The sequence below is a fragment of the Pholcus phalangioides genome, unplaced genomic scaffold (genome assembly GCF_987345545.1).
Source record: "Pholcus phalangioides strain wild (caught in Gottingen) unplaced genomic scaffold, Ppha-v1.0 ptg000003l_1, whole genome shotgun sequence".
NCBI lineage: Eukaryota > Metazoa > Arthropoda > Arachnida > Araneae > Pholcidae > Pholcus > Pholcus phalangioides.
Window position 1 is genome coordinate 37,287,934 of NW_028301596.1, and position 26,240 is coordinate 37,314,173.

At 36.8% G+C, this 26,240-nt stretch overlaps 1 protein-coding gene across 2 annotated transcripts in view; it reads left to right on the top strand.

Moving 5' to 3' along the window:
• Positions 1-26,240, top strand: part of IA-2 (tyrosine phosphatase IA-2) — a 417,960-nt gene that overhangs the window by 385,102 nt on the left and 6,618 nt on the right. For both annotated transcript variants that reach the window (XM_089247694.1, XM_089247685.1), the window contains 7 exons: positions 4,673-4,727; positions 4,827-4,974; positions 11,872-11,945; positions 12,058-12,135; positions 14,937-15,056; positions 15,175-15,341; positions 25,445-25,498. In XM_089247694.1, coding sequence (XP_089103820.1) covers positions 4,673-4,727; positions 4,827-4,974; positions 11,872-11,945; positions 12,058-12,135; positions 14,937-15,056; positions 15,175-15,341; positions 25,445-25,498 — 696 coding nt within the window. The remainder of the gene's footprint in view (positions 1-4,672; positions 4,728-4,826; positions 4,975-11,871; positions 11,946-12,057; positions 12,136-14,936; positions 15,057-15,174; positions 15,342-25,444; positions 25,499-26,240) is intronic.

Below are 26,240 nucleotides of genomic sequence, written 5' to 3' on the forward strand. Positions count from 1 at the left end.
TTGATAAGAATGAAGAGGGGCGAGGGGAGAGGATTCGTGAACGAAAGGCAGAGTAGGTAGGAGAGAGAGAGAGAGAAGTCTTTCAGAGTGAAAACTTGGATGGAATACGAGTTTGTTTGTGGGGGGGAGGTTTTATTCCACCACGGTTAGCAAGTTTCAGGTGCTGAACTGTAAGAATAGATGCTGACTTGAGGAGAAATTCGAGGAAAATCTCGAAAATCCCGATCCTCCCCCCCCCCCCGAACCTTCCCCATCCACTGCAGCAGACACTTCGAGAAAACGTGTGTCTTTGGCTATGTATATGGACGCGTAATTAATGCGATCGCAGCCAAGTAATTTATCAACTAGTTGCAAGCGTTCGGTGTGTAATTCGTTTGTCATGTTACTGAGGAACGAAAGGGTTAAAATGTTTTCCCTTCAGCCCTTCCCCCTCCTTTTGCCTTGTTCAAGAAGCGTTTAATGAGTATGGGAGGGGTTGTTTGTATACTGCCATTTGTGTGTGTGTGTGTGTATAACGGGCCTTCTCAACCACCGTTCATTCATTTTGTGAAATTGTCTTCGGATGAACTTGGGATGAGAAGATCTATGTTTTTCATTTTGAGAGGCTATTAATCATTCCGATTCGATATTCAATTTCAACTGCCTGTTACCTCAATGTAACCGGAAGACCGTTTTAATTGGATTTCCGGGTTCGTTTTCTCCGCTGCTGTGATGATGGTGGTGGGAAGGTAGCTGAATTGGGGGATTTTATAATTCCAACATATATATTCTATGCATGACATTTAAAACGTTTCCGCTTATTTTCAGGAAATAATTTCCTTCTGACGACGCACCAAAATACGCCATTGACTTTTTTATAGTTTTTTTTTAGATGCAGATATAACGGGATAACTGTCATATTTCTTTTACGTGGTAATGTGAGATAAACCTATCTAATTTGTGTGATCTTTGTGTCGACCTCGTGATGGAAACGCGTGCAGATGTATCAGGGTTGATGGAATAAGAAGATAATGACAGTTCCTGGCAATAAAGCATTTGAGACACTTAATAGTAGCTGCCCTAGAGTATGGGTTTCCAAGTTGTGTTCCGTGCAACCTGGGGTTCCACATGATCAAACACTACGGAACACTCAAAAATTCCAGATCCGAGGAGCTTTCGAAGAATAAAACTTTCTGGTAACTATTATTCGCAAACACGGCCGCAACTAGATACTTTGTCACCTGGGTCAATCACGCATTTTGGAAACCCCCGCGTAATGTAGAAGGACCAGCGCCCGGGGCACCAGACTCGTCACCTCCCTCCTTCCCCCCCCAGTTGCGGTCCTGCTCGCAAGGCTAGTCCTATATTTTGAATTTCAACGAGATAGTGTCTTTTTAAGCAACTTAGGTGTGTTACGTTGGAAGCACCTGATTGTGCAATCATGAGAGTGACGGAAAGAGTGTGCAAGTGTGTGGGTAACTAAAAGAATAACCTGTTCAGTGAGCGAGTGACCTAGAGGGTGTGAAAGCGTGTGAATGGCAAAAAGAGTGACAGAGGTATATTTACGATGTTAGAGGGGGGGGGGGCTAGACTAAGTGAGTTACTGTCCACGGTGGTAATTTGGAGGAATGAGCATATACATATATGTGTATATATAGTCAAGAAAAATAAACTAGGATAAAATGTTTGGGTCATTTTTATGGTCTTTTCTCCTTTGTCCTATCTACTCCATTCAAAGTTGTAATTACTTCTCTGCAATAACTAGTTGTATTATGTTTGATTTTCTCACTTTTCTGTACACACATGATATGCTTGATTTTATGACGCGGATGAATAAATTTGGATTTGAATGGGGGAAGGGTTAACAATATTTGTATTGACGAAACTATAAATCCGCCTCCTGAGTGGGCCTTGGGCAAAGTCTAGCCTTCCTCCGTTCCTGAGATATTCGAATATCTCAGCTAATATTGCATTTAGAAACGCGGAAATTTTTTAGTTGGCATCAGGAAAGAGATTTTTCTAATTGGATTTTTGGATACATGGGGAAGGTATAAAAAGTTATTTTTTTTATTCAAATTACTATACAACCCCTTGCAATATGAATGACATATATATGAGTACTACACGTTCTTTGGAAGTACGCCTCTGGGATCAGCGGTTCGCCCGGATAAAATCCCATACGCCCTGTTATGCACACTCTATACCAGGCTTCTTCAACCCGCTGCTCTCGAGCACCACTGTGCTCCCTGGACCACCGAGAGTGCTCGATACCGATTTCGTTCTCGAGAGAGCATTCGATCAGCAATTCCAATTAAACAACTTGTACACGTTGCATTCAAGGATTGAAATTATCCCAATTTCATGGATTCGTATGGAAAACCTTCTGTAAGGTTGCTATTGTATTGACGATGGAGTACAGGCAGTGCTGGCGACTGGAAAAAGGTTGAACTCTGCTCTATACTATATTACATGTAAACATCATTGAACTGGAACTACTGCTGTCATCGTATCAAGTAAAAAGCCCAAATGTTGTGATTGAAATTGATAACTGAATTTTCAAAAATGCACTTTACTGTAAAATAAATATTGTGTGGTATTGATAAATATTTTATGAGCGATAATATTAGTATTAATATTAATATGAGCGATAAAATCTTAACAGTTGTTGTTTTTGTACAGTAAATTAATATCAGTAATTTGCAAAAAGATGTAAGGAGATCTGTCGTGTCACTTGTATAAAATGTGGAATTGATCCAGAGTGGAACAGTTTCTGACCTAAGGTTCTCGTGATTTCAATTTGGTATAACCGAGGAGGATGTTCTGCGCGTGTTGCTAACGTTAGTTTACCACATAAGAACAACTGCTATTTTTTGTGTACAACACATTATTCAGAATTCGGTCATCAATTCCAATCACAACAGTTATATTTGGCAGGTGACAGCAGTAGTTCCAGTTCAATAATTTTCATATGTAATATAACATACACTGTAGTGATACTTATATCAGTGTTTCTTTTTCATCATATTTTTTCTTGTGTCCCATCAACCAGAGTCCCAGGAGTGACACCCCCCCCCCCGTTTTTGCTTATTAATTTGATTTATGACTATTGCAATGTACAAAAATTTTGTAGTTAAGGTGGATTTCCAAAACCCCATACCAGATGCCCGGCAGTCTCGCTCGCGGGGGAGGGGGGGGGGGCTTGTTGCTAGATTATAAGATTAGGTGAACTTTAGCCCACCCTATTTTATGTCATACTTCACTTCTTCTTTTTTATCGCCGTCTGTGGCCCCCCTTGTCAAACGACTTGTCAAAGGCCCCCCTTGTCTGGTTCCAAATTTATAGCAATGATAGTCCATATACTTAAACTACCGTGACTTCAAAGGGCTTTTGCCGCGGTGGTGGTCTGGTGACGAGTTCGAACCTCATCGTCCCCACAGTCAGTGGTCGCCGGCTGAAGTCGGTTTTCTGTGCTTCCCGACTTCGAGGTGTGAATTCCAACCTCCAGGGGTCATGAATTCGAATGAAATTGGCACGTTTAAAAAGAGGTACGGTAGACATAGAAGGGATATATCGAAAATCTATCCATACTTAGATGAGACAAGCATAATGTTTTTTATGGGCAGTATATTTATACAGGGTGTTCTGTAAGTGCTAATGTGGCCCTTATCCTATCAACCGTCCGTCCTAGTATTCCAATTTAAAAAAATACTCAAAAGACGTTCAAAAATTACCCTGCACCAGTTTTGAGAGGGGAAAATATCACAAAATCTAAATTATATTCTATTCTAATCTAATTCTATCTAAATCCCTTGTCCTCTAACTTCACATTGAAAAGTTATTGCCCTGTATCTGCTCAACAGAAAAAATTCCATGTTTTCTATGTGCAATATCCTCTAAGATATTTGAACTCAAAAATCAATCATGTTGTCCTTTCCCAACTTTTCTCCGATTTTTAAATTCAAATGCCATATCGAATATTGCACTTAGAAACATGGATTTTTTTTTCTGCTGGAGAAACAGGGCAACGGCTTTCTTATTGGAAGGACAAGGGGACCGTATAAACATTTGGTATTTTATATTGTTTTTTTTTTATTTTGTGACACGCTGTATTTCCACTCTCAAAATTGGTACAGGGTAATTTTTGATCGCCTTTTGAGAATGTTGTAATTGCCTCTACGACGGACGGTTGATGAGATAGCGGCCGCATTAGCACTTGCAGGACACCCTGTATATTATTTATTGATACTTTTTCTCTTGATGTATGCTCTTATATTGGGTTGCTGAATTTTAGTTATTATTTGACATCACCATTTTTTATGGGTAACTTTTTTCAGCCATTTTGTTGGGCAATTTTCCTGTTGTGTTTGTCTGTGTCTAAAGATGGCAAAATATAATTGCGGCGAAAATACATGTATTTCAGAAATGCATTGGCCATCACGTAAAAAAAATATAATTAATTGATACAATCCACGCCATTTTCAAACAAACTGTGGTATATTCCCTTTAAGGAGATCGGCCGGCAAGTATCGATGTGTGAAGTCACCTATCTGAAACTTGGTTATACCATCCGTTTTTAAAATTATGAACAGTAAAAATTATGTGGATTTCATAATTAATAATTATTATTATCATGATGATTCGTATTGCAATTCCAAAATATTAATCAGAATAGGAATTTGTTTTTATCATCCAGGAACGAAGAACCAGTGATATCTAACATGGACATTTCTACCGGACATATGATACTGGTAAGTAAAATATTTCATTGGAGATCGTCACTGTGTTATACAAAACTTTTAGATGACAAATATGTCATGAGAATGCACATCGTGCCTTTTTTTTTTCAGACTTACATGGAAGACCATCTTAAGAACAAAGACCGGCTTGACAGGGAATGGGAAGCTCTCTGCGCTTATGAGGCCGATCCCTGTTCAACTGCTGTTGCTATTCTGCCTCAGAATACGAAGAAGAACCGCTATCCTGATGTGCTACCTTGTGAGTATTTTAATTGCAAAACGCGTAAATTTTCATTTAATTGCATACTTCATCATCCTAATTCAGATGACTCCTTGGACCCCACTCCAGCGAGATTTAAAGGCTCTTGATTGGATTTAGGTCTGCAATCGGTAGTATCCAAGTGTCAGAATCATGACTCATGCTATTCCAACCAAATTTTCGTTGTTCGTGATTATTATGGTATTAGTATCCCGGAATATATGGTCATTAAGCGTGCTTAAGTACTTAGTGACTCCATTTTATCTCTCTCTCGCTGATCCTACTCATACAAAACAACAAAAGCAACCCTAGGTCATAGCCTCCTAAGGATTGCAAGTGCATAATACATGGTGGAAAAAAAAACTCCACGGCATATTATGGAAATTAATATTTAAAAAATTGACATAAAAGTGCTGTTTGCACAAAAATATTCATCATATGGCGTATTTTTTATCTATTTTAATAATCCAAAAATAGTTTGAAGTTCCACTCACAGGTAGCATTACATAACAAAAAGCGACATAAATAGTGTGAATGACGCAAGAGCTCAACGAAAATCTAAATCCCTATTTCTCGGGAAACAAAAATTAGTTATTTTGCGTATTTTGGCATGCTTCTTTGCAACTAATTGCTCAGCAACAATTGGAATGCAAACTGGAAATATCGTTTTCCGATACTGTAAATTTCAAATGGCTCATCCGTCCATGGACGAATGAAGGTTGAGAAACACTAGTAAGGATGTAGCCAGAGCTGAACGGGGTAACCCGTTGAATAGCTTTATTCAACACAAATCGTATTAAACATTAATTATACTCGGTTTGTGTACTTTTAGATTTTTATAGTACACTGCCATCTGTGAGAGAAATTTTGAACTATTTTTTAATTTATCCAAATTGATTTTAAAAAAGAAACTACGTCATGTGCGTATGTATTGCCGTGCAAGTCACACTTTTTTGTGTGATTTTTAAAATGTGCTATGGACTTTTTGCCAACCCTGTATACTACGACTGATTTTTCTTCTGCAAGGCAGTGTAATTTGATGTTTTCAAACGGCTTTTGTAATAATTATCTGTAATAGTTAACGCTGTAACAGTTATCAGTGGTCAAATAATATCTGAGAACTCCTATGATTATACAAGGTGGTTCAGAAGTTCTCACATGGTTTGAAAAAAATATTTAAAAAAATCTATTGAAGATAGAGAAAAGGCATTTGAAAGAAAAGGTTTCAAAGCTTTTTTCTTTTTCATTTCCTATCATTTACTTAAAAATCTCTGCATGCGCACCTATATAGTAGCCTCTATAGTATATCTTGCCTTTTTTTTTCATTTGTAACATGGGTGTTACAAAGGATCGAAGTAAGGATAAAAGTGAAATAAATGGAAGTAAAAAAACTTTGAAACGTTCTCTTTTAAATGTAACAAGCCGTTTGTGTGTTTCTATCTTTAACAGCTTCTTTTTTCTTTTAATTTTACTTTTATTCAGAACAGATAAAAAAACTCCTGAAACACTCAGAATTTTATGCTAGCACAGAAACGAGTATTAAAAAAAATTTCCCTAAATGCAATTAAAAAGCTTCGTGACAACAGCCCAATTGGAATGGAATGATAAATTATAATTTTTTTTTACTTCTATTCATTTTAATTTCATTCCTTGTAACATTCATGTTACAAATAAATAGGCTTGGCATCTTCCGCATCACTAACGGTGTGCATGTAGAAATTTTATAGTAAATTTAAAAAGATATATATTTCGCGCCATAGAAGTAAAACTTTCAGGTTGTTTTTAAACCCTAGGCTAGGAACACATACTCCTTCCCATTCCACCTTAACCCAATTTTCTTTCTTCCCAAACAGTGTACGTCTCCCATCATACTAAAGGAGACGTAGTGGTGACACTGAGGATAAGGAAAGGTAATACGCTCTGTTTCCCCGACACAAAGCGTCCAAGACAACCTCCTCACCCAACTTTATTTTCTTACACGACCGAATCTCTATGGACATCCTTCCAACACCACCACAATCCATCTGCTTCTCGGAACTTCCTCACACAATTAGTCATTCTATGGAACCGGTTTTGAGGGAAAAAAAAGCGTTCCACTTTCTGTGACGGATTTTCTTTCCCTCAAGAAATCTCACTCTTACGTCCCTAAAAAACTTCCACTTCAAAAACAAACCTTTGAAACCTTCTTTCAAATGCTTCAAGCTTTATTGCTTCTAGATAGATTGTTGTTTCATTTTTTTTTTCAAATCATGTCAGGACTTCCGGAACACCCTGTATATCGTTCCGATTTGAACGATTTCCACAAGAGCTGAATGTGAAAAATTTGGTTGATATACATACAAGCCCTGACAAAACAACACGAAATATTTTAACTATTCAAAATTAAATTATTTCATAAAAATAATGCAATGTTTTCAAATCAATTTATTTCTTACTTTTCTTTAATCAAATATTTTTTTCTTCAAACAGGGAAATCTGAATAATGCGAATATTTAATATTAATTGTACAAAAAATAATTTCTCATTTGCTAGTCATTGATATTATCTTTTGTGCAACATTAGTTTAACAAGCTTACGACAGAGAACAGCAGCATAATTTCGAACAAAAAATTTTCATCCGACTCTAAGCTCAAGTCGTCTTAAAAAAACTTTTTACATTTTTAAGTGAAAATTTTGGAAGTTTTACTTCCCAAAAATTTGTACAAAATGTTAATTATATTCAAAAGATCCAACTGCGATTAGAATTGACGTCTACAGAAGTAAAAATACTGTACATAGAAATTCAATCGAAGGTGTCGCATTGAAAATAATTCAATATCACGTTTAAATAAATAAATACATACACAACTTTGATCAAAGTGAGAGAAACAACGCTTAATGTTAATAAATAATGAAACGGAACTCGGCAACTCTTAAGCCTACTTTACGCCATCACATCTAACACATTACTTTTTCATCGTCCACGTTTTTTTTTTGTATTGAACTATTTTTTTACAAAAGAGCTAAGAAATATTAAAATTTATTCCTAATTTAAAATTTCCTTTTCTCTTCCTATATTCACATATTCAATAAAACATCGCGGCGTTTTTTTTTTTTGTTTTTTTTTTGGACGAGAGAAGAAGAGGAAGAAAAAGATAAAAAATTTTTTACTCTTCTTAAGCCCCTGAAAGACGTTTTTTCCTCCATTATTTTCCCATACACAACATTATTTGCTTCTTGTACTTCATCTTCCTCTGGTTTACAATTTTCATCTCGTAAAAAAATGAAAAAAAAAACAACTTTTCCTTGAAAGCATGTCGAAGAAAATTATTTTCCTCTTCGATGCTTTTTTTTTTTTCCTTTTTCCAGAGGAATATTGAAACATGGTTTTTTCACGGGAAAATAGTGAAAAAAAAATTTTTTAGCTTTGTTGTTGTTCCACCCACCAAACATGGAGTCAACTTTAATCATAGTCTTTTTGGCTTATTGCCACAAAAATCTATCCCAGACATGAAAGAAATTCTTTATGGTTTCTGGCACTTTTAATTTCTTCTTGTGTGAGAAAATTTCTTCAGAAAAGAAAATTGAAAAAAAAAAATTTTTTTTTTTTTGAAGAGTTTGTTTTTATTATTGTAGTATCAATGTGTGAAATGAAGCTTCATTTCCTTTATTTTCGGAATTTTAACGTATTTATCTTATGTATGAACTCATTTAATATAATTCGTTCTTCAGAAGCATATTTTGTATATTTTATTTGATTTTCCCACCTTGTCTTTTTCTGTTTGGATAAAAGAAAAAAAAAATTTTTTTAAGGGGGAAATTAAATTTTATTTGTCATGTTGGATTGAGATCTTTAAATTTTGACCAGTGGTGAGAAAGTTTATTTATTTATTTATTTATATTTTTTAAAATTTGCAACAATTACGTGACAAACGACCCAATACGAATAATTAACAGGGAAATAACTGAATTGAAACTGATGTGTGTAATTTAGTTCAAATAAACAAATTTTCAAAGACGTACTTTATAATTTCAAAAATAAAGTCGCATTAGAACATATTGAAAAATTAATTATATTAATATTTTAATTTTTTTTTATTATACGATATCATATGGATCGACAGCACAAAACATGTATAAAAACCAAAAATTAACAATTATAACATTCAATATGTAAGATATATAGACATAGCTGAATGAACGAACGCCAGAACTTTGCCACTGGACTTATCCCGTTGCCGAGATCTCTTCCAGCCCAGCTTCGTGGCTATATAGATATAGCTGTTATTTCCAAATAACCTTCGACATGATCCTTACATAACATGAAAATTCATCTTTACTTCAAAATATGGAATTCAGATGGAAACACGAAACAAGCACAACTCTAAAAACAGAAATCCGTCAGGGCCATGCATATACATACACTCACACAACGTGTTCCGACATGTACCGATTCGTTAGAAATTCCTCAAGGGAATGTGTACGAGGTGCATGTTCGTTTGAGTAAGTAGATGTGCCTCATAAATGTATGACAAGAATTAGTTCGAAAATGCAGATATTTGCCATAAGTAAAACACTTTCCGCATATGTACCATTAGAAATGTTTTTTAGAGATCTTCAACTTTTCAGACATCGAGTGACAATTTGAAGCTTTCCATGTAGCCCGCGGCGTACCGAGTCATACTGCGGTAATTAGAATAAATTGTAAGATGGCGTACAGATTCATAAGGACTGTTAATGTAATGTACAGTAGAGCCCCAGCGGGCTCCGAGTTGAAACGGGGTCACAAAAAGACTATTATTTAATATGAAAATTTTCTGACCAAAAATTATTATTTCTTTCATTCGCTCTGAAACTACTCTCAATAATTCTGAAATTATTTTTTCCAAATTAGTTATGAATTTTTATCAATATTTATTTAAATAATTCGGAAATCGTTCATTTCACTAATTCTGGAAATTATTTCACTAATTCTGGAAATTATTTCACTAATTCTGGAAATTATTTCACTAGTTTTGGAAATTATTTCACTAATTCTGGAAATTATTTCAGCTTTTCTGCAATGAGTGCTTTTTTTTTTCTATTTTGATGTATTTTTTCCTTCTGAAAAGTACACGAAATAAGGCCACCCAAAAGTATCATTTGGCCGAGAGCACCCCTGAACTTGCTAAAATGGGCCCAGGTAATGAATCAAATGCGTTATAGATGAAACTGGAATGACTCTGAGTGGCCCGAGGGTTGTTTTCTTTATCGTCTTTCGATGTTCAGTAGTTATTTTTTGAAATGGCCAGTGAGCCCCAATTCAAGAAGTTCCAAAGGCTATTATTTGGCCCACGGACAATTCGTTGAAGACCCCGGAATAAGAGGAATGTTTTCCGAGGCTCATATTCGATCATAACAGTTGCATTATGGGAACTATTGGTACATTTCAATGCCTTGATAAAAAAAAAAACATGACCTGCTAATTTAAAAATACAAAAAATTATCTCAAATTTCATAGGACGCGGTCCCTTGAGTGGAGCTTCTTTACACTAGTTTTATAATTGCAGTGAAAACACCAACGTATTCAACAGACGTAGAATATATCTATTATCCATGTCAATACACAGGGTGATTCTATGACTCCCCTTGCCGTATTTTAATGGTGAATCGTTGATTCTAGAGACATACTTCCGATTAAAAAATGTATCCAAATAACGTGTAGATTCAAGATACGTCTTTTATAATGCAAGGTGTTGTATAATTATTAAAATTTTTAAAAAATTAACTTTTTATATATCGTCTTCGTGTTCTCACAAAACCCGATTAGAAAAATTTTGCCCTCTCTTTCCTGATGCCAACTAAAAAAAAATTCCACATTTCTAAGTGCAATATTCGCTGAGATATTCGAATTCAGGGAATATCTCAGCTTAAGTACTTGGATGCGAGGCAATATGCATAAACGAAGGAAAGAAGCGTTGTCCATTAGTTTTACGCAGTTCTTTCCCATCTTCTCTCTGAACTTTGAATTCAAATACTCCAGTGAATATAGTACTTAAGAAACGTAGAATTTCTTTTCTGGTCTCAGGAGAGACAGAGCAGCAACTTTCCAACTGGGTTTTTGAGCTCAGAGTCTGTATAAAAAGTTTTTTTTTTAAATTTTATTTTAATAACGCCACAACATGAATGACATCATGATTTATGACATCCACACGTTATTCGGATAATTTTTATAATTGGATGTATGTCTCTAGGACCAACGGTTCGCCTGTGAAATGCGGAAAGGGGAATTATGGGATCATCCCGTATACTATAAGGCTTCTCATATTCTGGTGGTCAAATATAATCAACTGGATGACTCCCCCCAGTTGATTATATTTGTTCAGGCTCCTCGGGGCAGGATATTTCACGACCAAATGTCTTCATACAAGCGTTAATTGACAATAGGCAACTAGAGCTAATAGTCATCAGAACTACAGCCTCGTCCTCTTCCTCTCAGCAATGAGAAACAATTATTCTAGAAATATTTACTTTTATCTTATAATATTGATGCAAATCGTTTTCTTATTACATACAAAAATAATATCGTTACGAAATATATACCATAAATTCCTTGGAATAAATGCATGTTTAGCCATTTTGAGGAAAAAGTTTCAACGTATTGGCGTCTAATCCGCATATGCTAATTCCATTCAGCAATAATAAGATATTAAAGAATAGAGAGGAATTGTTAGCTTACGTTTCTGTGTAAAAAATGCGGATTTTCCATATTTATTTAGGAATAAAATTTTTTTTAAATATTTATTTCCATTAGTCATCTCAGATAGAAAATCTGTATTTTATACACATAATCCGCACTAAGAATTTAAAATGTTTTTGAAGTATATTCCACGGATTATATACGCAGTACGTAATAGTAATTTATTGATTGTTTCATAGATGACCATTCAAGAGTCATACTGAACGAGTTATCGAATGTCTCTTCCTCTGATTACATCAACGCGAGTACTATCGTAAGTATGCTCTCGACGTCATTTTTCGACACTGTTTTTTTTATTGAGTGATCAATCATCGTTTAGATTAGCAGACACGCCATTAAAAATGACTATCATTTCTATTTAAAAGACCGATCATGACCCGAGAAACCCCGCATATATAGCTACTCAAGGACCTCTGCCTCACACCGCTGCTGACTTCTGGCAGGTGAGTACAAACAAAAAAAAAGTTATTTTAACCTTTTCAGTACCCACTCGTGCTGCCATATCTTGTAGCAGTAAAATAGTTTTATACAGCCTTAAAGTAGAATTTTAAAAATATTTCATTCAATTGCAAATAAAATTGTGAAAATTTCGTGTCAATCGGTTAATTTGTTCTTGTGAAAGGATGACGTCACCCCCTCGCTATCCATACGAAGGTTCTTAACAACTGGCTGTTGCGAAGATGAATTTTTGGAAAGAGAGAAAATTCAACTGCATTTGTGGGGAATCGAACCCACGTCCTTTCCAGGTGAACGCCCTAGACTACAAAAGGCAACGAATCTCTCAGTCTTTTCCTAGAGCTCGTGCGCACTGAAAGGGACCGTACGTGGACGGCCGGACATTACTCAGGCTAAGTTCACAACTGCCGACGCTGCCATCTGATGGAGACATGAAAGGATGACGTCATTCTCCGCTATCCATACGAAGGTTTTTAATAACTGGTGTAGGTGAATTTTTGGAGAGAAAATTCAACTGCCTCCTTTGTGCGGGGAAAAACCAGTTGTTAAAAGCCTTCGTATGGATAGCGGAGAGTGACGTCACCCTTTCATATGTCACTACCTGGTGGCAGCGTCAGCAGTTATTAGCTTGGCCGGAGTAATGTCCGGTCGTTCATGTACGGTCCCTTTCAGGGCCCCCTCCCCCTTCGTCTTGCACACGAGTTCCAAGGAAAGATTGAGAGATTCGTTGACTTTGTAGTCTAGTGATCTAGGACGTTCACCCGGAAAGTGAAATGACGTGGGTTCGATTCCCCGCAAAGGCAGTTGAATTTTTTCTTTCCAAAAATTCATCTTCGCTTCGTTAAAAACCTTTGTAATTTGTTCTTTCATTACAATCGAAAGAAATAATGAATTGTAGTGTAGCGTACAGAGAGTGCGGAACCTCCCCTAACGGACATTACTCCTTAACGGATACCTCCCGTTAATCCCCTTCTTTGATCCCAGGGCTTTATTGTATTTCACTCCTTTGTTAGCGGACAGTAAAATTAGGCAAACTCTAATTTGTTCATTTTTGATTATAAACCGAGAATTTGATATATTCAGATAAGATTATGTTTAATCCGAAGCTTGGTATAAATATGATAAATCATCAATAAATTATTTAATTAACTGAAAACAACTATGTTCCAGGATGGTGAATTCGAATGGCAATGTTGGCTTTGTTTGTTAATACGTGTGAAGCAAGCCATCATTATAAGACATTGACTAGCATTATTTACCTATTTTGGCAACTTTACAAACGTTGTTATGAATGTTTTATCTTCTTCACACTTATTTTAATTTAATTTTTATTGAAAAACATGTGTATTTCACGTATATCATTACGAGGAAAAATAATTAATTGGTTTAATGAAGAGAAGAAAAATTATTTTTTTTTCCATATTTATGAGACTTCCAACTTTATTTCGGAATTATGCATACTCGCCGGTAAAAGTTGTAAATGTATTGAAATTTAATGAGACTTTCCTTATCGACGATTGGTGATTTATGCATAACTACTGCGTATACAATTTTTATACAGTAACATATACATTTTAACATTAAAATGTATAGGAACCAATAACGACCGAAGCCGAATTTAGTACAAATGTGAAAGAAGTATAAACGAAATCCCACTCCATATCGCACCTCCCCATTAGCGGACGTTCTCCGTTAGCGAACAAAAGTTTTGGTCCCACGGGTTTCCGTTATCGTGAGGTTCTATTGTACAAGAAAAAACATTCTGAACACGATTTTCTTAGATTGCAGTTTTTGAACTCATCAGTAACATTTAAAAAAATAATAATGCCCCAAAAAAATTTGAATTTTTGCAGAAAAGTCATATGTCGAAGTCGATATGTGTTAGTAGAATAAACCTTGGACTTAGATATCTGAGTATTCGTTAGAAGTTTATGAATTTTCAAAGTTTGGAAAAGTTATGTAAGTTTCAAAATTGTAAAAAAAAATAAAAATTCAACATTTTTTTTAAGAAACACTTCCCATTAATCAATTGCTAAATCGGATTTCTATTTCACTAAAACATATTGAATAAACATTTGTGCAAAATTTCAGAATGTTTGGTGCGGTAGTTTTCTTTAAATCTTACGCATGAGTTCAAAAACTGCAATCAGAGAAAATTGCGTTTAAAATGTTTTTTTTCTTGTATACGCTTACACTATAACTCATTATTTCTTTCTTCTACTATGGAACAACAAATTAACCGGTTGACACGAAATTTTTAGTATTTTATTTGCAGTTGAATGAAATATTTTTCGAAGTCATTTTTGAAAATTCGGCTTTAAGGGTAGTGAGAATCCTTAGCAAAACCGTCTGTCATAAGCGGACACGGGAAGAGCGAAGGGGGAAGCGACCACCTCCCAGTTCCCCAAAAAATTTGCATTACAGTCGAATCCCGTTATAACGAACGCAAAGAGACCGGAGGAATCTGTTCGTTATAACGAAATTTAGTTCTAAAGGAGTTCCAAGTTACCTAGCATTGTTCCTAAGTAAACTTATTTGGGGGATTAGAAAAGTGTTCGTTAAAACGAGATTTTCGCTATAACGGGATTTGACTGTACTAGCATAGAGGTGGGAGGGTGGAGGAGGAAAATCCACCCAACCTCGTTCACTATAAAACCACCTCTCCCCCCCCCCTCTAGTTCGAAGAGCTTGTATCCGCTTATGACGTCAGCGCTGAGAGGGTTAATTATTAGTTAGACCTTTCAAACTTATCAGTAAATTTTTGGCATTTTTTTTATCCCCCGAATAGATGATCTGGGAACAGGGAAGTGTTGTAATGGTTATGCTGACACGACTTATGGAAAATGGGGTAGCTATGTGTCACCGCCACTGGCCCGAAGAAGGTAGTGACGTATACCACATCTATGAGGTAATTGAAAATGTTACATATTTCGAATCGATTTTTTTCGATTTTGAATTTATATTGACATCTTCCTTTTTTCAAACTTTATTGCAAGTAATATAATAATTTTTTTGTTCTTTGAAAGGTACACTTGGTGTCCGAACATATCTGGTGTGACGATTATCTCGTGAGGAGCTTCTATCTTAAGAACTTGCGTACCGGAGAAACTCGTACCGTCACCCAGTTCCATTTCTTATCCTGGCCCGACAACGGTATACCGAGCTCAGCTAAGGCTCTTTTGGATTTCCGCAGGTATGTAAATATCAATTTCAACTTGGTCGGGGGATGAGGAGGTCCGGCAAACACTGTAGAATGTACACATTAATAACGCTCAAATTGGCCAGATTGGCATTTGGAACGACCCCTTGAGAATTGGGGTCGATTTTTGTGAGAAGCAGAATAAAATTTTCTGGGGTTTGCCAATATTTTTCGAGCATGGCCCAGGTCTTTGACCACCGTATTCGTTGAGATAGAGAAGCGGGTTATGTTCTGGTTAAGAGGAAGGGTTGCCAGTAAGTTGCCTTGGTGCAAATTCGTTTTTGTCGCCAAGTCGTTCCCTTTAATTTCTTTCTTTTTTGGCAACTTTATAGGAGCCAAAATAACGCTGAAGACACCAAACGGGAAATATGTGATGCTTGTGGTTGCTAAACTGGTTCTTGAAACAACTCTACGACGTCCCGTAGTATAGGACGTATCAAATTCCATTCCCGTTCTTTCAGGAGGACTGCTCCACGGTGGACTCAATTCAATGTGTTGAGTCGGCCATGACTCTGTACACAGGTTATCAAAAACCATCAAAAGCTATCTGCTTGGAATATACCAATAGAAACTTGTTTACAATATAATAATATCTGAAGGACGAAATATTAGAAGTTATCCTCCAGAAAACAAGATCGAGAAGTTTCTTAGAAATCCTCCAGGATTCTATAGATAAATACGGAAATATATAATCCCGACTATCCCCTATGAAAGAAGAGATTATCCTCAATTAGTTTATTCACTTTGGCTTATTGACTGGCTCCTCCGAGCATCGGAATCCTCTATAAATCTCGGTGCCGCTCATCATTTTTGTGATTGGTGCAATTAGGATTTGATCAATTGCATAGTCACAAAAGTGATGGTCGTTAGCGAGACCTGCTTCTGCTTCTGCTGCTGCTGTTTCTACTGTGCTTCTCTACTACTCAGAAACTACTTCTCTACTATGCTGTGAAATGCTTGGATTTCACACTTATCATTTTTCCTATATATTTCTACTATCATGTTATTAGTCTTTCAATTTGAAAATAATTATCTGACGAAAAAACAAAATACATTCGTGACACAAGAGAAATTTTACGGAGATTTTAATCAAACTCATTTTTTCAGTTTAACAAATTTCTTGCGCTAATAGGGGATGCGTAAGAAATTCATTAAAACTTCAAAAGTTAATTTGAAAAGAAGGAATGTTAATAGAACAAATTGCAGTTAGTAGGAATGCTATCAGAGGGGGAGGTCGAATTTCTTTTTGGTCAGAAAAAAAAAAAATTATTTTCCGTTAAATAGAGTCCAGATATAAAGTCAGAGCAGATAAATGCCAATTATACGTGAAGTGCAATCTTTATTCGATGCCGAAAGTGCAATTGCAAAATTCGCTTCATATGATCTTTGTTAGCGCTATCTAATGCCAACTTTTAGAACTTTTTTAAACATAAATTGATCTTTTTGTGATTTTTTAATCATATGCAAGCTACATATATAATAATATAATCTTATATATTACACCATTGTGTCTTTCTTTTTTTAATTTTTAAAGTTTTCACAAACTTTTGGTACAGCCCATGTATTAACATTTCTCTCTGTTCGTAAGCACTTATAGTTATATTTTAAAAAATCGACATTCAATATTAAATGAAAATTCTTAAAATACTAAGCTTACCTATCCGACATCTCGGTTTCCGATGTGACTGGTATTGAATACTGTTGTCACCAGTGTCTCAACATGGGGTGAGGAACCAGCCCGGTCCGGTGCGCCAAAATGCTTACTTGTCCCCCTGCTGACCAAGTATCTAGTTGCGGTCCTGGTTGCCATGTGCTATTGTAGATTCATTTCGCATGCTATACTTACTTTCTTTTACTGCTCTATAAGATTTTTTTTTTTCAAATAACCCTGAAATTTTCATTCTGTTAAACATCGAAATTTTCCGATTTTGATTTTAAAAACGCTTCTGAATTTCTAGCCGATGAAGACAATAGAAGCAGAGGACAAACATGGCAGATACGACTGCTTCTTTTGAAGTCGACTTACCCTAAATTGATTTGTTATCTCTCACTTGTAGCTGTACTTTACTGGCCTTCACATCCCTAGCCAAGCTGAGTCCTTGACCAAAGGTCTATAGCACTGATTCCTAACGTGGGCGTTATTAACCCCGATGGAAAGTTCCGGGGGGGGGGGGGCGGTAGAAGCTACGGGTATAACATAGGATCCTATATGTCAGATTGCGTTGGGGCGCGATGGGAGAAAAAAATTTATGAAGAGGGCGATGGGAGAAAAAAAATTTATGAAGGAGGCAATGGGACAGAAAAGGTTAAGAAACTATGGTCTATAGCAGTGATTCCCAACGTGGGCGTTAACGCCCCCTGGGGGCGATGGAATGTTCCAGGGGGGTGGTAGAAGCTACGGGTTATATTGCGTTGGGGGCGATGGGGAAAAAAAATTTCTAAAGAAGGGGGCGATGGGACAAAAAAGGTTGGGAAACTATGGTCTATAGTGTTAATGCGATGTTTTTCATGAGCCTGCATCATTTGGTTTCGTCAACGTTCCGCAGGCGATCCTATAATTGGGGGCGTTAACGCCCCCTGTAATAATACGCCCCCAATAAATAACGGAGAAAAAATTTCTGAAGAAGAGGGTGATGGGACAAAAAAAGTTGGGAAACTATGTTATAAACAAACGTGTTTGCTTTCAAGTTCATGCTGGAAAATTCTTTGGTGAGGGTTTTAACCCCGTACGGTCTGGTTTATACTCTAACATAGTAAAACTCCTGTTAACGACACCCCTCAGTTGCGGTTATCCTTCTTTTTACAGTCAAATAATAATTTCCCCGATTGAAATTAATAATTAATAAGAATATGCTTTCAAACCCCCCTTATTAGCAGTCACTCCTCTTTTATGGACGATTTTTTTTTTTTTTGTCCCACCGTTGTCCGCAAAAGAGAGGTTTTTACGGTATTACATGCCGAAAACCCATTATACTGATTTCTTTTAGATTTTTTTTTTTTTTTTTTTGGTATTTCAGAAAGAGTGCATCTTTTAACGTCATTTCAGTACAATATGACGTCACTGTGTAACTCTTTAATACTTTCGTTTCCCAAAAAGAATTAATTCCTTCCCGGTGTATACATACATATAGCATAGCTGCCAAGTCTCCCGAATTTTTCGGAAATCTCCCGAATTTTAGCTTCATCGCTCGACCTCCCGAAAAGTTCTTAAATGTCCCGAATTTTTACAAAAATCACAAAAATCCCCTAATTGTCCCTAAAAATTCCCTACTTCATTAAAAAAAATCCCCGCTTATGAAAACAATCCCTAAGAAATTTCTTGTGGGGCATGAAGCCTCTTTTTTTTCCCTTTCGAAGTGACATCACACGTCGTAAATGGGGAAATTCCCTTTTTAAGGAAGTTTTACAAACCCTCTGATGGTAACAAGAAAGTTGTTTGTCTTATCGTGCAGGGAAATGGCTTAGCAACCAATAGTCCTGGATAATAATTGAAGATTCTAGTGACGCACATATGGTCAAAATTTCTTTTGTTGAAGTTACGTACGTGCGATATAACAAAGCATGAATAATGATAAGCAAAAACATATTTGACATGAATGTCGCTCTCCACTTGTTAATACAAGATATACGGAAGACTGGATGTTGTGAAGATTTTTATTATTTGAGATGTTAATTTTTTAATGAAGGAAAAAACTCATCTCTGCCTCTACCGGGAGTCGAACCCGGGTCCCTCGATTGCCGGACGAGTGCTCTGACCACTAAGCTACAGAGGAGATAGAGATTCGCTAGAGCGTCGTCCATGAGCTATTAGCTGATCGGTTTCACCGTCCATTGCACGGTTCCGTTCGGCATATATACGCTCTAGCGAAGGAAAATCTCTACCTCCTCTGTAGCTTAGTGGTCAGAGCACTCGTCCGGCAATCGAGGGACCCGGGTTCGACTCCCGGTAGAGGCAGAGATGAGTTTTTTCCTTCCTTAAAAAATTAACATCTCAAATAATAAAAATCTTCACAACATCCAGTCTTCCGTATATCTTGTAAAAACATATTTAATCAATTTTAAAGATACCTATTCCGATGAATTTCCTTTCATCAAACGTTCCAGAAGAGGGCCGACTTTTCCTTTTTGTACAAGTTGTGTTACGGACATAAACATCGGTCATGGAAAGACTGCCATCATCACTCGTGAAATGAAAAAAAACCATCAAGCAAGTGTCACAAAGTCAGTGTTCTTCAAAAATTGACGGTGTTTTCCTTCATCTTCCGATGATTTTGGGGTCATTCGCTCAGAATGTTTGTTCACAGCGTTTCTGATTGAACACAATATTTATTTTTACATCATTGAAGTTTTGGCCTCCAATTTCACTTGTTTTTTGCGTAGGTATTTTATTCCCTACGCTTTAACTTTTATGTTTGGAAAATCCCTATTTTATTTGAAAAAAATCCCTATTGTATTTATTAGGGAGTGGTTTTAGCATAAAATAAGGGTTTGCGAGAAAATCTCCCGAATTTTTATTTTCAAAAGTTGGCAGCTATGATATAGGAATGAAAAACAGTTGCCGAGTTTTACCAAAACCATTTGTCATACGTCCCGTTCATTAAAACGTGATGTATGGTCACCATACATGCAAACGGGATTGTACCGGATATAGTTATTATTCAGTTATTATTGTTATCAGAAACCCCGAGTCCCGATGTGATTGCATTAAGCTGCGTGGACTGTATATTGCTCAAGATACGTTGTAATTTTCCAATTTTTTTCCTTTCATAAGTTTCCTAGAATTCATTGCAATGAATTTCCACCTTTATTCAGCAGCGTTTTCTGCTTCTTTCATTTCGTTCGGTAGTAGAGATCTAGTTTTTATGTGATGTTATACTGCTTTTGTTCCCCGAAAAGGAAACAACTTGATGCCAACACGTGTTTTCAAGTCTACCACCATTGAAAATTCGACGAAACCAACAGTAAAAAATTTCAAAATAAACCTTTCTTCAAAAACTCTGCCTGGTTTAGGGTGGTATTCCCCGACATGGTTTAAACTATAGTCACAATTTTTGGATAAGAGATTAACATACATTGGTTAAAAACCTGAATTTAACCAATCCATGTGGATCTCTCATAAAAAAATTGAGACTACAGTTTATACCATGTCCATGAATACGGCCCTTAGTCATGTTGAAAATGGATACGTATACATAGCAAGTGGAGGCCAATGAAAGGAATCGCATCATTGTTCCCTTCAAAAACAATTCTTTTTGCAAAACATTGAAACCCAAAATTTTCAGACAAACTACTAAATTAAAAAAGTTGAATGCTTCTACTTCTAGACGTTTTTATTTTTCGACTACAATTTTCTCGCTGTACCTTCCAGAAGGAAGGCAGGTACTTTATAATGTGTAGAACCTCACCTACTACTCCTCACGTTTTATGTTTTTTTAAAAGTATTAGGAAACTGACGTAGTGACTTGTGGGTTCCGACTGAAAACCTTGATTGGTGATACTGAGGTTCCAATGAATAGCTATAACTCGTCAAACCCTCTCGGTCATTACTCTGCTGATTCTACGAGCATTAGCGCAATATGCCATGGCTAAATATGCTCATTAGGATGGTAACACCTTAGGTTCACCTGACACCATAAAGTCCCTATCTTGGGACAGAGTGGGAGCCATGTTCTGGTTTGGTGGTGGTGACACCATAAAGGCCGCAAGAGAAAAATAAATTACAGTAACCGGAGTCCCATAGGACTATCCAAAACAATTAAAAGCATTTTAAACTAAATGTTTAACCACTATAATCGATATTACGGGATTGGAATGATTAAATGCAGTTAAATATGAAAATGAATAATAGCTATTTATATATGTCCTCCTGGAATACTTAACCTCATTGTTCTGAGGAACCGAAAAGAAAGCTCAAGACGATGGATACTTTTTTTGTGACAAAGACTTTGTGACCACCAAGTCACATGTTAACATTCAGTTATTATCCGACATAGGAATACGTTGTTACCGTTTTGAAAATTAATTTTAAAAAAATGTTGTAAAAATTATTTAAAGTTTTAACGAATGAGATCACAGGCAAATTGGATATCTTCTTAGATAATAAAAAAATAGTTGAAACCGTCGACAATAGATGACACTGTCATGAGATAGATGTACAAAGCAGGTTATGCAAATCAGGCTAAGTACATTCTTCAAGCAATACTTGTACTAATGTCAAATTCGAATTTGCGTCTCAGTTCCGTTAACTTTTGAAAGTGTTCTTTTTTAATCCAATATTTGAAGTATATTTATGCAACTCGGACCCATAAAATGGATGTACGCGCATTCTCCATCCGATGTCGTCAGCTTGATTTGCATAATCCACTTCATATATCAGATGTCAGCGTTATCTTATCGTCCCACTTTTCCACCTTTTTTTTATTTTAAATTTCAAAATGCTCGATCTTTTTCTAATTCCATTCGTGCAACAGCAATTAATTTAATATCTCATTTGTTCGTTCTTTAAATTAATTTTTGCTTGTTAATTGTTAATTAATTGTTTTACTATCTTTTGGCGCATACTGTACTCGATATCAGTAACTGACACTTTCATTTGGCTGCTGACGACAAAAAAATACTTTTCGAATTTTTCGTTCGATCTTAAAACAATCGACAGCTCCTGAATTTTCAACATCAAAATCTTTTGTTTTCGAGAATAAACACATATTTGGAAACTCTTCGAATACACACATAACACCGTGATAATTCTGTGTGAATATCACCAAACTCGTACTTTCTTCTTACCTTTTCCCTCGATCCATCACGAGACCTCCACCCCCCTCTCTCTATAAACGAAAACTTCATCAAAAGATAACTAATGAGACGTGAGGAAAACTTTTATGTCGAGACGAGGATTGGAGGGAGGGTTCGAACCCCATACGGCGGAATCATATATATTGGATGTGACGGAACACTAATAAATCTAATCTCTGGAAGTTAGAGGAAAAATTGTCTTTTACGCGAAGCCTTTATTAAGTAAACTCAAGAGTGCCTTCATCTTCGTTAATTAAGAATTCCTTTCGTATCTCGTCAAAACACTAGAACGCTTTAATTTGTTTTATATTAAGAAGAGAGATGAGAGTATATATGAGGCCTTATAGATTCCGTTTTTGTGATTTTCATGATTGTTTTTATAGGCTTTAATCATGAAGTCACTACTTTTGATACATGAAATTTCGATCATTTTATGGTCGATAAAATCAGACTCATTCCAGTGGACTTGTTAAGATGAATGAAAAATTACAAGTATATCTGATGAAAATTGGTAATCAAGCCAGAATACTCACCGTAAACATTCAGGTGAATCCAACTTCGTCGGCGCATACTGTCCGTGAAGGACTTGATTAGTAGGTTGGTTAGTGAAGCTCTGTATTAAAGCCATCAGGAATGAGCGACGACCCATAGCATGCTTTCTCATGGTGGGATGAGGTTGCACGACTTTGCTTATTTTCATGCTGGAAATATTTTCCGTGCTGGTTGTTCCAGAACGGAAAGAAATTGAGGTTCCACATTATTTGCGACAACTTGGCACGACTTCGGAGTGTTGAAGGAAAAAGTCTGAAGCTGGGAAAGCGCAACCCTTAAGTCTTTCGGGAAACAAGCCAGTGTCCTGAGGATCGATGCTTCTTTTTTCTGACCCTCTTTTGCATGAACAGATGGCCGGGGGCTCTACGCCCCTTGTCCAAACATGAGTACGTTCATATCACAAGAAATCGAAGTCATCAGTTGCAATCTGAAAGCGCAAAATTTGTCATTCATGCAATGGTACTGAATGAAAATTATTCCGCGGACCCCTTACAAAGTACTCACGGATTCCCAGGGGTCCACGCACCACAGTTGGGAAACACTGCACTAGTGCGTGCTAGACTTTATGCAGCTTGTGTGACATAACATTCTGGTGGAAGATTGTCCTTCATAGACGGTGCCTTCCTAGAAGACGTTTCCATAAATTAAATGCGTGTCTGAATATCTTACTGTGATTTTTTCTCGAGCACATAAATCGACCATTCACGAACTAGCCGGACAGTTGAACCGACTAGTCTCGAAATAATTCGGGCTTTAGCCAGCCAGTTTGTGAAGTGACTGGACTTCCTTCGCCAAAGAAAGGGCATCATTCGGAGTCATCACCAAATTGGAGTATTTTTTCGGATAATTATGACCATTTATAATTATGGTTAATTATGGCAACCCTAACGATTAAAGGCATCGGAATATCGATATTTTGGGGGATTGATATCTGTATTATTTGGATCTCCATCCACACACACACACACACTTTCGAATAATGTCCAAAATTCTGTGTAATTGCTGACATTCGCCGTGTTAACTGGGCCCGCTAGTTCGCGAACTGGATGATTTCGGACTTTGACCGTAACATATTTGAACAACTCGTGCTTGAGATTCTAGCTCACCAGGTTCATTCAGACTCGTGTCAAGGAGCTGATCTGGTTTTAAGTATAATGATTGCTTCATCCACTTCCACGTTCCTTCAACTGCCAGTCGTGCTTTGGTTCAAGCGGATCAGAAAGTCGCATCAGTCATCAAAACAGGGAATAAACAATTAACTCATAAGAATCTTTCAACTGATAAGGGTTTGTCAACTAAAAATGATCTACGCCGTACGTAGGACTTATACGTGAGCACTGCTGGTGAAAAGGGGGTGGGGAAACACTCACAGCCAGGCATGATCCTAGACGAGCTTGACAAGCAAGTGTCTCGAGTGCGTGTAGTGTGTACCAACCTTTATTTTTTTTTCAAGATGTACCAACAATAAGCGCAACATCTCGGGTTCACTGATAGACGTTGCTTGTCTTGGAAATTTATTTCGCTAACGCTGGTATGTAATTAAGTTAAGTTAGGGTGAAATAATGAAACCACTACCACAGTCGACCATTACAACGACCGGTATGATAAGTGCCAAATGTTTTAATAGAACGACTATCATATATGTTTTACTTTCGATATAACGAACCTCACAATGTACAAATACCAGGCCATAACCGGCAAAATGCCCAACGAAGCTGTTGAGGAAAAAGGTGCCCATGACAAAAATGTGGATGTCATATATTTCAAAAATATAGATCCCAATTAAAGATGTAATAAAATATCTGAAAATTATAAATACATGATAAAATACTATACAATGCCCATAAAAAACGTTTATGGTTGTCTTATATAACATTCGTTTTCGACGAGACGAAAGGGGGTCGTTATATCGAGCATGTACTACATTGTACCAATTTTATATTTTTATTTTTCAAGTATAAACAGTCACCAAGGTATATTTACATTAAAATGAGAGGAATATCATGCATTATGGGCGGCATTGATAGTTTAAGGGTTGCTAAATGATTGACAGTTTATGCATTTCATATAGGGTGTCACAAAATCTACCACAAAAATTAGAGTGGTGATAGTACACGTCAAGGCAAATAATTTTTCTGATGAATCCAAAGGTTGCAACCAGCTTATTCAGTGGATACGTGCATTATCCCACTTCCCAAAATATGGTAACCCTTGCTCACATTAGGACAGTGATTCCCAACGTGGGCGTTAACGCCCCCTTGGGGGAGATGGAATGTTTCTGGGGGGGGGGGCGGTAGAAGCTACGGGTATAACATAGGATACTATGGGTTAGATTGCGTTGGGGGCGATGGAAGAAAAAAATTTCTGAAGAAAGGGGCGATGGGACAAAAAAGGTTGGGAAACTTTGCATTAGGAGAAGCGGGGAAATTTCTCTTTCCACAATCTGGGAAAAAAACATCGTCCCCTTTTTTTCTTTACAACGGTAATACAGTGGGGGAAAAATATCTTTCCTCTCTCACTATATACCAGTGTTACTTTATGTATCTCACCCCTTTTCCCCCTCCTTTCTTCTGGTGCCATTTCTGAAATTCCATATTAACACGCGCTGAAAATAAAAGTCATTTGCAACCGCAGGTCCCGCTGCGAATTTTTTTTTTTTTTGTCTTGGCGTGTACTATCACCGCTCTCTCATCTTGGCGGTAGAGTTTTGGAACACCCTATACATTGTCTTGTTTTTAAATTTTTCGTTTTAGGAAAGTGAATAAGTCATACAGAGGCCGATCCTGCCCTATCGTTGTCCACTGCAGGTAAGTTATGCATTTATTTCTTGAGTACGCCTATCATATCCGCGTTTTTCCCTCATTATTATTACAATATAAAAGTGATCGTATCTTCGAATAGCCACGTTTATATTTTCAACGTTGTGGCGTAACCCATGGAAGCCATCTCCTATTTTCGCGTGTCCACTCAGTGCTTCATGGTACTTTGCCATCACTTCCATCCCCTCTAAAGCATTCGGAAGGGAAATGATGGTGATGATAATGTATTTGTGACAGATTCACGTCCAAAAGAGAAGAACACCATAAAATATAACCGGGAAGAAAATATTACGGAGATGCATTAAGAATATCAAGACGTTATGGTCCGTCACATGGTGGTTACGTGCCCGATAGCCGTTCGTCTTCCCGTGGAGACGACCGTTTTGCCGTATTGCGGGCGAACCGTTGTCAACGATAATAGCCGATAAGTGCAAATATGTCGTATATTACGCGGGGACGTTGTTTGTTGGGAGTCTCTTTAAGTCTCTTGATGAGACCACGTAAAATTAAGAGCGGCGCTGGATGAGCCATATTTCACGTGAGCGCTATATTCAACCTACTCGCGTATAAGGAATAACTTGTTGTTGAAAGATTATTTACTGACATAATGGAATGAGTAATTTACCGCGTTAGTTGAAGAATTGTTCGTTCAAATGGTATTCTCCTCCTTCCACAGAGAAATCATGACGTAATTTGCTCCATAATATATGCCTTTTAATGCCATTGAATT